General features: G+C 37.2%; 1 protein-coding gene across 3 annotated transcripts in view; it reads left to right on the forward strand.

Annotated features, from left to right (window-relative positions):
* STAU2 (staufen double-stranded RNA binding protein 2) overlaps positions 1–13,498 on the forward strand; it is a 147,361-nt gene that overhangs the window by 50,653 nt on the left and 83,210 nt on the right. For all 3 annotated transcript variants that reach the window (XM_010081093.1, XM_010081096.1, XM_010081094.1), the window contains exon 10: positions 2,992–3,052. In XM_010081093.1, coding sequence (XP_010079395.1) covers positions 2,992–3,052 — 61 coding nt within the window. The remainder of the gene's footprint in view (positions 1–2,991; positions 3,053–13,498) is intronic.

A 13,498-nucleotide genomic window follows, 5' to 3' on the forward strand; every position in this document is an offset into this window, starting at 1 on the left:
AAACTATTGCTTACTAATTGCATACTTGAAGACATAGAATTCTTAGAATTGAAAGAATAGCATACAGTGGCCTAATATTATTCTGAACACAATGAGCAAACAAGATACTGTATCCAAAAAAATGTGAACTACTCAAATTTTATGTAGTGGGAGTATTCAAGATCATAGAACAAATTTTTTATAGCTTTGTTGGGGTTAAGGACATAAAATATCTAGAACATCTGGCTTTATCTTCTGTGTATAACAGGTTGAACATATTTAAAGCAGATACACAAGTTAGTTTGTGTAGATGAAAGCATTTAAATTTTCAAACTAAACTGTACTGGAGAAGAGGAAAAATAGCCCTTAGATCTCCACCAATTTGTGTGTTGCAAAATTCCTTCCATGCAAGTTGCACAATAAAGATGTCCCATTAGAAGATACTTGTTTCTCTCTTTGAATTAAAAATGGGGCCCTATGTAAATTAGCTGACATTTCAAGTTGGCATCTGAATGGATAATTTTCACTTGTATTATTTTTGATGCTTTTGAAAAAGGAAACTTCTCTTTCCTCTCCTCCCCCTTCCCCGAGTCCTTTAATCTCCTTCCTCCTCCTTTAAAAAGAAGGAAGTCAAAATTCAGGGTTTTTTCCTTAGCCCTGGTGCATAAAATGTGACTGTGTTCATTGTTTTAATTAAGACCTAAGAGAGTTACCAGAGCCATGCATGGTGCTGATGGCAGCACAGGTAAACAGGTAATCAAGGTAATGTAAAAAAGGCTCTGCTCTTTTCTGAGCTAAAAAAAGAAATCAGGAATGTTTGTGCAGAGAGGAGAGAGATTTGAAAGTGCCCTGGGAGACTTCTTGCAGCTATCAGAATTTTGGTTCTAAGAGTCACAATGGAGAGTTGTAATGTGTTCATTTTTTCATGTTTCCGACTTTTCATTTCTTCTTGGCACCTTTATTCTTTTAGAGAGAAGAAAACCAGAGTAGATTGCATTGATGTGCGACAGCGGCACTAAGGATAATGTACTGATAGATGAATTCTTGTTGAATTCCCCATCATGATCAAGTTAATAAACAGTAAAATGAGGAATGAGGAGAGTTGGAAATGTTCTTCTCATACTGTAGTACCATGCTTGTGCTGATTTTCAGATCATGTTATGGCTGCACAGTATGGATTTATGACAAAACCATGCTGTTGTAACAGACAGCAGTAAATACAAATGTATTTATGGATTTCACATTGCTTAGTCATTTGAAGAACTGTCGTCTTCCATGTTTTCCAATATACATATTGTCTGCTTCATAATACGACTTAAAGTACGTGGAGGGGGGTAACCAGTTTGAGAGCCAGCTCTAATACTTGTTCTCCCTTTCCACTAAAAATCTCCCATTTTTACTGCACATTGCCCAAGCTGTAAGCACATTGGGATTTACGTGATGAGAAAAGGCAGGGAAACAAATATTGGAATAGCTGCTTTGCATAGCATGCTCTTCCTTTCTCTTTCCCAAGGATAACATATAATCTAGTAGGCTGCATGGCGACGTGATAGTAATCTGAACAACCTTAACACAACCTCTGAGATGCAGAGGCAGATTTCAGACAGCTGATCCTCCTTTGTGTCTCTTCCGCTTTCCAGTCAAGTGTGTCTTCCAGAGCAAATTGTTACAACTTTGTCATGGCATATAGACTGCTTTGCTGAGAGGTTTTCTGTTTGCATACTAAATTCCAGTGAAATCTGAAAAAGATCATTTGTTTCACATTCATCAAGCTGGTTTTCAATAGTTTCTAGCTCATGAGGAAGCTTGGACTTGTTTATCCACATTTACAGGTAAATCTAGAACACTGCCATCTTATTTACTGTGTAGACTTCAACAATTTTGAATTTCTGTGTTAGTTGCTCCCCTTTTCTGTGTCAGAGTAATAGCCAGTGTTAAACAGAATAAAATTAATTTGAAGACAATTAGCTTCCTCAAAAAAGTATATATATTAAAATGCTGGAAAATTGCAATCTTCTTTGCTTCCACTTCAGTAACTAAATGGTTTCCTAGCAAGTAAATATTCTAAAATTACATGCAACTACTTTGTAGTGTTTATGTGTTCTTTCACAGAGAGTGTTATGATTTAACCTGGCAGGCAGCTAAAAACCAACACAGCCATTTGTTCACTCCTCTCCACTGGGATAGGGGAGAGAATCAGAAAAAACGTAAAACTCGTGGGTTGAGATAAAGATAGTTTAATAGGACAGAAAAGGAAGGGAAAACAGAAAAGGATATAAAAGCAAGTGATGCACAATTGCTCACCACCCAATGCCCAGCCAGTGCCCAAGCAGCTGCCACTGCCACCCAGTCAACTCCCCCCAGTTTTGTTGTCCAGCATGTTCAGCATGATGTCGTATGGTATAGAATATCCCTTTAGCCAGTTTGGGTTAGCTGTCCTGGCTGTGTCCCCTCCCAGCTTCTTGTGCACCCCCAGCCTCTTTGCTGGCAGAGTATGGGAAGCTGAAAAGCCCTTGACTTAGTGTGAGCACTGCTCGGCAACAACTAAAACATCAGTGTGTTACCAACATTATTCTCATCCTAAATCCAAAACAGTACTTACTACACCAGCTACTAGGAAGAAAACTAACTCTATCCCTGCCAAAACTAGGAGAGGCAGATGTTAGGATCTTCTTGTTTTAGAATGTAATTTCTCAGTTGCCTGTGTAAATTTTCTGCTTAAAACATTTGATTTTAAATGTAATTTGGTAACATATTGGGTTGAGCCTAGTCCTTGGGGAAACATTTATATTTCAGTGTTAGGGAATAGCTGTTAATGTTTATTCATGAAGTGTATATTCCTCAAATAACCCATTTTAGACAGAAATTAAGATGTGTTGGCAAAATTCAGTGAGCAGATGTGGCAATCCCAATTCATCTTCTTTAGAATCTTTCAACTAAATTTATGAACATGAATGTTCTGTTTAAGGAGTAGTTTGCTCTTTACTTATTTGTTTTTTCTACCTGTTTCAGCTTGGAGAAAACAAGAGTTGGAACGGCCAGAATGTTGGGTTTCCTGAGCCAACAAGTAACAGTAAGTACTGCTTTCTGAATTTATACTTATTTGTCTTTGTCTCTGGAGGATTTGGATTGAGACAATTGAAATGCTTTTTGTAAAAATTTTAGGGCTTTTATTGCAATTAGATGAATTAATTCTTGAGCATTTTCTATGTGAGTATAGATACAAATGAGTGCAGGAACAGGGAGATTTTTTTTTACTCATTGAATCATTGAATCCTTAAGGTTGTAAGGGATTTTGGGAGTTCGTCTGAACTGCAGGGTCACTACAGAGTTCAGACAAGGCTGCTTATGTCTTTTTTCCAGTTGTCCGAGAATGGAGATTCTGTAGCTTCTCTGGGCAGCCTGTTCCAATGCTTAATTGTCTTCCCACTGATTTCTTTTCCTTTTAGCCCAGTCGGAACATCTCCTGTTTGTTTATGACTATCATCTCCTGTTCTTCTGCTGCATGCCTCAGTAATGTGCCTGGCTCCATCTTTTTGGCAACCTCTTCTTAGGTATTGCAAGGCTGCTGTTAGGTCCCTCAAAGCCTACCACTGTCCTCTAAGCCTGGTCATCCAAACAGATTTTCATAATGTAGTAATTCATCTACCTAGACTCTGATATCACAGGTTGGATACAAGGATGCTGTGGGAGACATGATGTCAAAAGCCATGCTAAAGCCAAGGTAAATGGCATCTGCTGCTCTTCCTTCACTCATAAATACAGTCATTTTATCGTAAAAGACAATTGGGTTGTTGAGGCTGGTTTTTATCCTTGGTAAATTCATGCTGAGTGTTTCCAATGGATTTTTTTCTCCTTTGTGTGCCCACAAATGGCTTTAAGAGGGCTTACTGCATGATTTTCCCAGAGAATACAGTGTGAGGCTGACCAGCCTGCCTTTTTGGATGACAATAATGATGCCTTTCTCTGGGGATTGGAGACCTCTCGTGGTCTTTGTGACTTTTTGAAGATAATAGAGAATGGCCTCATAATGACATAAGCCAGTTGACTCAGCACTCTAAGATATGTCTCATTTGGTCCAGTGGACTTGTATGTGCTGAAAATTTCTCAAGACATCTCTGACTCTGATCAGCTTCCGTTACTGGTAGGTTCTCTCTTCCTTGAGCTATGTCTATAGACACAAAGGCCTGAGAGACCTTGTTAGTGAAGACTGACTCGAATTTCACTACAATAGGTAATGAATAGGACAGACCTTTCTGACTTTATAACTAGATTTTTGCTGTTTAGAGTGGTAAAGATGATATCATAACCATCTACTGTACCAACAAGAAAAAACAATCCCTTTCCCAGGCTTCATCTGGCAAGAAAACTTTGGTACTTACACATGTAAATCCAAATCTAGAAGGAGAACGCAAAGGCAAACTCACTCAACAGGAGACACGATCAACAAAAATTATAATTTAAACCTGTGTTGACTCACAGATTTACCTGCTCACAGGCCTTTTTTGAAGTCACCACAGGCCATGGTACAGAAAGAGGTTTTCATTCTGGGATGATTTTCTAATGTGTGAAAGAGATTTCTATGCCTTCATTTCCATTCTTCTGATCTCCCAGTAAACTGGAAAGCAAAGGAGATGTAGCTCACATATCAGTAGCCATAGAGTATTTATTTCTAACAGTTTTCTTTCTGTTCAGATTAAGCACCACTGTGCTTAATCCCTTAACTCTTTTTTTGAAGGTTCCAATCTAGAAGCAACATTAATAATAATCAGATTATTAAAGTATATATTTTTTTATTTCAGAGGGACTGTGCTATCCTTTTGCAAAATAGGAAGGGTTTGAAGCCAAAATGTTATCAACAGGCATATATATTTTTTTACTGATTTTTTAGCTCTTCACCTCATAAAGGGCCTTTCTCCTCTAGCGTATTTTCTTTAAAATTTACAGCTTAACTGTGATTTACATATAAAGGCATAAGAGGAGAATGAACATGTTGCAGTTATGTAGAGGACAGACCAGTCTTTCTTCACCTTACGGTCTCATCCAGGATTCATGGAAGACCTGGAAATGCATGTTTCTTTTCTAAATGTGTTAATGTGGTATCCACCACCCCTGTATGAATGAACTGCTAATAGGTCTTCTTTTTGAGTTTCTTATTGAAATCTCTCTTGGTATAGCTAAACTACAATGGCCTTTCTGAGAGAATTACGAATCTCCTGTATTGATTGGCACTCTCTTAAAGTAAATTTAAAAAGAAAACCACTGTAGTAGTTTCTATACTGTAGATCTTTTGACGTATAAATATCACGCCATTTATTTGTAATGTACAAGAAGGAATCACAGATTCCTGGATAGAAAATGTACAGAATGTTTTTGTATGTTATTTAGGTAACCAGTAAGTTCAGTTGATACCTTCCTACTGAGTGGCTCTATGAAGAGGCCTGCTTTCCAGGATGTGACTGAGGTCAGGGGATTGCAGCGTTTGGAGAGGATCCATGCAGTATCACATTTCTCACCCATTTTCTGTAGACATGATTACTTGTTGAAATGCTGTGCTAATATTTAGCAGGGGGGTGGTCTGACAGTACATATTTACCTATGAGCACTTTGCCTGCTCTTTTTCTTGTAGAATATTATGTGCTAGTTCCCCAGACAGGGAATGCACAAAAAACCCTGAAGAAGGACTAGTATTATGAGTTTTGCCTGCACCCACCCATTGATTTTCCCCTAAGCCTCAGAGTCCAAGATAACTTCAGAGCTTTGCAGTCAAGCAGAACTGAGGAAGTTTGAAGTGTCTTCTCCTTTTGAATGAAAGAAGAGACCACTTGCGTACATGATCTTTCTTGCACCTGTGAAGTGCAGGGTTTTTTAAGGCAGTTACAAACAAATTCCAGTGTTTGAGATAAAAAATGTCACATCCTTTCAGGTATGAATATGCTAGTTTATATTTAAGAACAACAGTTGTTAGCAGGTGTACCTACCCTTGCAGTGTCAGTGTTGTTGTAGGAAGTTTTAAAGAGGGCAAATGGAGCAGCTTCCTCCCTTCTGTATGCTAGCTTGTAAGAGAAGTGTACTGCTTGCATTTGTTGTGACCCTAAAACTTAACTTTGAGTGGTCTTGACCATCTAAGGAAGGCCCTGAGGTTGCCGCAGCTACCGTTTGGCAGCCCTTATTCAGATTTCCAGTCATTTTATTCCAGGAAATCAGTTGCATCCCATTAGGACAACGTACCGTGTATCAGTTTTCTTTTGCACGTAGATACTCTTTCTTTATGTGCATAATGCACTGTGTCTTCATCTGAAACTGTGTGAAATAAAATTGGAGCAATAAAGTGAAGTTGTGTACTTTAGTACAACAAAACCTAAAACTGTAACAGTTATATATTTTAGAACAGATTTTGTTGTACCCTTATTATGTAGTTTGTTTCTGCTGGGAAATATCCTTCAGTCTGTATCCTCCTGCGTACTCTCACAATACATTTTTAGTATTCCCTATTAAATGTCCTTGAAAATTAGCTTCTCCTGTTCCCCTCTGTCATGTACTTTTGCAGATATCCTTGCATGAAACTTCACTTCTGTTCCTCCTACTTGCTGGCCAAAGCTTTTTCCCACAGGTTTGCTTCTTTACCTTTCCTCTTCATTTCACAGTCTTAAAGATGAAACAAGAAGCTATTTGTTTCTTGGTTTGGGATATCTCAGACATTTTTTACATGTGAAATAACAAGAACGTTGAGGGAGTTTTTTTCCATGATGCTTCTGGAGGAGACATTGAGACACTGTGGGCAGACCACAAGCATTTGCAGCCCATACAGGAGATGTTTACTGTCAACAGAATGCTCATTTATTTCTCTGGATTGGACTTAAGCAGTTATCAATGAAAACAAAACATGAAACAAACAATCCTAATACAAAATGCATTCTCTTGGTATTTTAGTTTTGTATTTCTGGATGGGGTAGTCACAAACATCATACAGTACGTGTTATAGGAGGTCTAGATGAGCTACGAAGAACAAAAATATGTAAAAATAAAAGAAAAAAGTAAGTTTTTATGTATTATAATTCTAACGAGGAAAAAATGACCCTAACTGTTTTTATATGTTCCCTACCCTCAGTTTTCCATTGTATAGTTTTCCTTTGCCTATTTTCAGCAATTTTGGGAGTCACAAAGTAAGTATTGAAAGACTAATAACAAAAAAAAATTCCATTCAGAGCAGTTCTACCTCTGTAAAGGACAGGCTCTTTGTTTTTCTTGCCTAACATTTTATTACTAGGGATTCGTGCATGACTTTACAGTCTTTGTTCTTCAGAGTACATCTGCTCCTGCTGTTTGTTCACCACCTGAAATCATAATCATTTATTTGTGACATCACAATTAGTTTCTGTGAAGATGATTAGATTGTCACCAACAGATGACTATGATTTCAGATGGTAAATGAGCAGCAGGAGCAGATGATCTCCTAAGGAACAAAGATACTTGATCTCATGCAATTGTTCTCAGTAAAAAAAAAAGGCAATGAGTAAAAAGCAAATAGATATTCAGACGAGTTTCTTAAATCTGTGATGAGGAAGTTTGAGCATTTTTCCATGAATAACATGTACTTTAGTATTTTGTTTAAATCTACTTAAATAATAAGACATTAAGAATATAAGATATATAAAAATTTAAAATTGTGTTGTTATTGTAAGCCCTAACTGTGCAGTTACATTCAAATTCTTACTTAGATGTTTCTTTACTGGTTTTTTTGAGAAAATAAATGCAAAAGAAATCATGTGTTTATGAAACTTTGCATACTAATGCATCTTCACTTTGGAGGAAACAAAATTTATGTGAACTTTATAGTTCTGGCCCTCACTAGTTTTATAAAGACTTTTTTTTTTAGCCCTCTACATGTTTATTTTTCAGCTGGGGATTTTGGTGAAGATTTTCAGTAGATAATTCAATACCCCTATGTTTTCCATGAACAGTAACTGAAGTCTACAGTTTGGGAATAATGTTTTTGTTTTGAATTTCAGACATTTTAATTAGAAGTTACATGGGCTATATTTTGCGGAAATATGAAATACTTTTGTTTGTATATCAAAAGTGATTTCCAGTGAAATGTGTGCATTTTTGCTCACTAAGTACTGCTGTTTGATTGGACTTCACTTTTGAATTGCTTCCAAACTTACTAAACTCTGTCAATTATAATACACTCTTGCTATGAGATAGATTGACACATCACCAAACATTTGCTGAATTATTTGTCATTCTGAATAAAAACCACAGTAAAAGGGGTTGATGACACCACTTATTTGATGAAGCACAGGCCACAGAACAGTTTTCCATCTGTTTCATTTGGGTTTTTTTGTCTTGTTTTGTGGGGGCTTTTTTAGCAAACATGCTGTCAGGTGAACATCGTACCATCACTGTGTTTCCGGGAGCAGTTCTAACAGCTGATCAACTTCTCTACAGTCTGTATGTCTTCTAAACCTTGGCTAGAGTGTCTTATAGCATTGGTTATGTTTAAGTGACACCTTGCCTCTATAGCTGCTGCATTGATATGCTAATTTAAAAAAATAAAAGGATTTGTCCCATCTTCTAGCAATGGTCTGAGATAACTAGCTTTTCTTTCTAGCTGAAAACATAGGAAAATTAAATTTAGAAACAGAAGAAATTTGTCCAATTTTGTTTCTTCCCTGAGTTACTGAAGCTAGGAAATCTATGCTTGTTTTTGCATTATTAATAACTAATTTGTTATTTTTCAGTTTCATCTAGCAATGAGAATGAGGTAATAATTTATCCAGAATAATACCTATTAAATATAACTTGCAAATGTATTTTGAAATAGTTGAAAAAAACTTCTAAAACATCTGATATCAAAAAACACCTTGTATTAACAAAACAAGGGACCATGGTTATTTTTTCCTTGCTGTTTTAAGAACTAGTGGCAAGATCCAAATTAACATTTTTGTGTGTAAGTGGGGTTTGGGCACAACTCAGGTGTGTAAGACTACAACTGCAATTGGTCCTCCTCATTTCCCCACAGGTTTCCCCTTCTGAGATGTCCGCTTAGGTGCTTAAAGTAGTGCAAGTTTTGCATCTTCAGTTGTGATGCTTTCTTTGCTGAGTACAATGTGTATTTCTAAAGTGCCCAGTGTTTTAAACATGTGCCTAGGAAGTTGGGAGGCTGAGATTTAGTTTCCCCTCTTCACCAGGAGAGTGCTCATGGGGTGCAGAGTAATCTGGATAATGGCAGCTGCCTTTTGGAGATATGTATCGACTATCATTATGATTTGCAGACAGAAAATAAGAAATCAGATGCCATCAAAATTCAAGAAATACACAGAGAAGGAATGATATAGAGGAATAATGACTTTGTAGTTTCTATTGATTAAAGATTCTATTGATTGTGAGTGACAGTGCAGATATGGATTTTGGTGTTTCCTGCATATTTTAGATATAGGTTAAAAAAAAAAAAAAGTGTTGCAAGCAACTGCTGCCTGGTTCTTGAGTAATAGGGATTGTGCATATGTAAGAAGCATACATTTGGGCGGTGATGATTGTGGTTTAGATGCCCTCAGGCTGAGAAGGAACCCAAGTCTTAGCTTTCTAGGAGACTGCTTTACCATTAGGTTCTTGATGTATAAAATGTATAGAGGGAACAGCCGCCGTGGCAGTAGGTAGCCAGCTCTGTGGGCAGAGATAATTTCAGAGAAATTTTCCTTTTGCTTTTCCTGGTCTCCTAAAATTCCTATACGAATTACATTTGTTCAAGATTGCAAGTCTATTCCTTTGAAAAAAAACTGCACATGAAGTAGCAACACAGAGCTCTTTTTTAACATTAACTCTCAAATTCAGATTTAACAATGTAATTCTGAAAATTATCGCCATTTGGATTTCTGTCCTCAGTCAAGCAAACAAAGCAGTATCACACAACCTCAAAACTGTGTTCCTCTAAATACTTTCACTTTTCTGAAGTATTTTCTCCTTTTCCTACTCCCTTCACCCCATCCTGGAACCTACCAGGTACCTCACCCTCAGTCTAGGATAATAATGTCCTTGAAGAATTGAATCACTTGAACTGAGGCTTTATTGCTGTCAGAACCAAGACTTAATTTTCTGTTCTCTCCTCCATCCCCTTTCCTTTACATCAAACATCTTATCCCTATGACTTCCACTCCCCCACTGCTTTCTCCTCTTCTGATTTCATCTTCAGTCATACCTATGCTGTGCTTGTTGATGTCCCCGTTGACCTTCTTACCTTCAGCAACCTCTCTGTCCTTGTCTGTTAGACTTACTCATTCTTTTGTCTCTTCTACGTGTGGGTCATGCCTTTGTTTTCATCATTACAATTCTCATTCCCCTCTTAATCTGTTAATGAATAGTCTTGCCTGCACAGGTCACCTCCAGTTGCACTTAGGCATTCTCATAATTGCTTTACCCCCTCAAAAATCAGTTTCTTGCAGCTTTTGCAAGCACCTTGATCAGCCAGCTCACTAGCTTGATTTGCTTCTGCTCCAAATTTGATGATCTTCTTTACTGGTAAGAATACTGTCCTTTCTTGTGCATTTAGGTTAGTTCTTTTCAGAACCTGCTTCATCTTAATCTTCGGTTATCTAGTACACTTGTATATTGCTGGAAACTTAGGTTGCAGAAATTGTCATGTAAATATATTGGTACAGGTGTTTTGCGTGTTTATTGGAATATTTTGTAGAATATCCTGTAGAAATTCCCCACTGCAAATGCTAAGTCTTATTTTTACCAAAATCTTATGTTCCCAAGCAGGAGTAAAGCTGTGGGAAATTTCAAAGGACTTTCCTCACATGAGTTAAACACCAAATGTTACAGAAAATGTATGCAATTTAAGTCTCCTGCAAAACTGCAATTTCCTTTTTGGCTGTACAGAAAATGTTCCAGCGAAATTAAGGATATCAAGACCTGACTTTGTGAAGAACTAAATAGTATTTACTTCAGTTATTTTAAGGTTAAATAAACTAGTATTTTAATGAGTGACTTTATATAATGTCACTTTGTTTGAGGTCATGTAGACGAGATCTTTTGATTGAAGGACATTGTGTAATGACAAAACATTTTTTCATGTCTGAATATTGCAGTAGCTGGTGACTTAGAAATACCACAGATAGCTGTGTTAAGTAGGTAATGATTGCATCTTGGTATTTCAAGCCAAGATTGCCTGTAGACTATTAGTGAGAACATAATGGCCATACTGTTTGACTATTCAGTTGTTTGACTGACATTTTCTGAGTTCGTATGGAGGTAAAAAATCAAAATTTGAAAATATTCTAGTATATAAATAGGCTTTTACGGTGGGTGGAGTATAAAAAGATAGCTTCTTTTTATGACAATATTTACATTTTTACGTCTTGTTGTTGAAATAGCTATTTGCTATTGTGAATTCTCTTTTTTGCTCTCAGACGATTTGTAATGGGCCATATTCTAGGGCATGCTGAAAACCTGCCAGTTGCATGTGAAAGTCCTCCATGCCTTTTAAGGTTTTGTCCATTTTAATTTATGTAAGAGTGAAATCTGGATTAGATCTGGGTCTAGTTTTTCCTATTTAATGCCTTACTACAAGATTTTGTTCCATATTTTAAGCAGCAAAATATAAGGCTTTATTTGATGTGAATACAGGTAGCATAATCTGAAAGAAAGCTTTTTGATTATTACATATTGAGTATTTTATTCGGTTCCGAAAATGCTGTTTATCTCTTCATGAACAGTCTTTTTTGCATCCAGTGATGAGATATTTCAAATATCAGGGTGTTAAACTTAATATATGAGCATGTAATATACAGACTTACATCATGGTTTATATCATTACACAAGACATGAAAGTACTCCTCCATGCTGGTGCCCCATATCACTGGCTGTAGTGCAGGGAAGAGCATGTGGTCTTCAGGGGTGTTGGGGGAAGTCGTACACCAGTTCACACTGCTTCTGATGCGCCAAAAAGTATAACTTTCCTGTAGGACACGTGAGAGCCCGAGGAAAAAATTGTGGTTCTCTGAGAAAGAATAAAGTTATGCTTTAAACTCAGTGTCCTCAAAACACAAAAAGTCAGTGAGTAACCTTGAACCAGGAGAAGTCATTGAGTGAAGGCAGAGGAAGGGTATCCCTACAGTGTTGGTCATGTAGAAAAGAGAGTAAATCAGCACTGATATATACGTGCATTGACAATACAAGATTGTAGGTCATCTTTTGGAGTTGAATGATAAAATAAAAATCTCAGGTTTTCATGCTTTCTGGTCTTCCTGACAGAAGCAAAAATGGAAAATGGGACACGAGTGGTACCAGTATAAACACTAATACCTGTGAGTGGGCAGGCAACACTGTCATCCCTCTGAACTTTTCTTAACTTGATAGCCTGGTGCTGTGGGGTAACTTGTAACTGTCTGTGTATCAGCAAATTCAATTTTTTAAGAGCCTTATTACATTGGGGCTCATTTGGTGATATTGTCAGTCATCCTCCTTCCTCACCCCACTCCCCATGCAGAAGGTCCCTCCGATGGTTGGTTTTGTTTTCCATGAACTCCAGAAGGAGTGAAGGTTCAGACAGTGGGGAACCTTTTTGTAGGAAGGTCCTCCTGCCTTCCCAGCTACGGACACCCTGTCTTCCCAGACAGGGAAGATCCTGTAAAGAAAGGGTTAGAGATAAAAATGACACCACTCCAGCAGATTTTTGGAGACTGCCTCTACTACTGCTACTATGAAAAGAAGCAGAATCAAAGCACTGAGATTACACTTCAAGAGGAAGGCTTGTGAAGGATAGTTGGGCCATTTTGTATTGTAATCACACATGTGCCTTGGAGTCTCAACTGTTTTGCAGCAAAAGTGGAGGTCTTTGGTGTGGGGTTTTCGGAGACTTCAGAAGATTGTGAGAGACTGCTAACAATTACCGCCAAGGATGAATAAGACATGTTTTTCAAATGTTAGTGATTACATTGTATAGCTAGCCTGCATATTTTCATAGCACATTTGCCCACAGGATTAAATAATGTAAATGGAAATTATTTTAACATGTTACATGAATGTACCTCTAAGTTATGTCCAGCAGAAAGTCCAATGTTGTTGGTCTAAATGGTGCTATTGCAGATCCTGTGACTCCTAATAATGACGATGCTACCTTAGAAGTACAGTGAAGTTAGTATGGTTAGTATGGGATAAATACTTAATGGACACAAAAATACAAATTTTTTTTAGCTGAAAGACTAATAAAAATATGAAAGTATTCACCTAGATATGTTCTCCTGCAATGCAAAAATGAGGTAGAGGATAGTATTTCTTTCTCCCATGTTTTTTATTAAAGTGCTTGTTTGAAGACTAATTAAGACAATTTCTGAAGAGTTCTTTTGTTCTCACACTTACTCCTCTGTTGACATTATACTTCTTGTCTTGTGGTAACATCTCTACTACCATAACTAAACTGTTACATATATGTGTACGCACTCTTCTACAGTTCAACAGAGTTGAAGCAATCAGACAACGAGGAATGATATTAAAAAAATCCTCAATAATATAT

Source organism: Pterocles gutturalis, unplaced genomic scaffold (genome assembly GCF_000699245.1).
Source record: "Pterocles gutturalis isolate BGI_N339 unplaced genomic scaffold, ASM69924v1 scaffold6819, whole genome shotgun sequence".
Classification (NCBI taxonomy): domain Eukaryota; kingdom Metazoa; phylum Chordata; class Aves; order Pterocliformes; family Pteroclidae; genus Pterocles; species Pterocles gutturalis.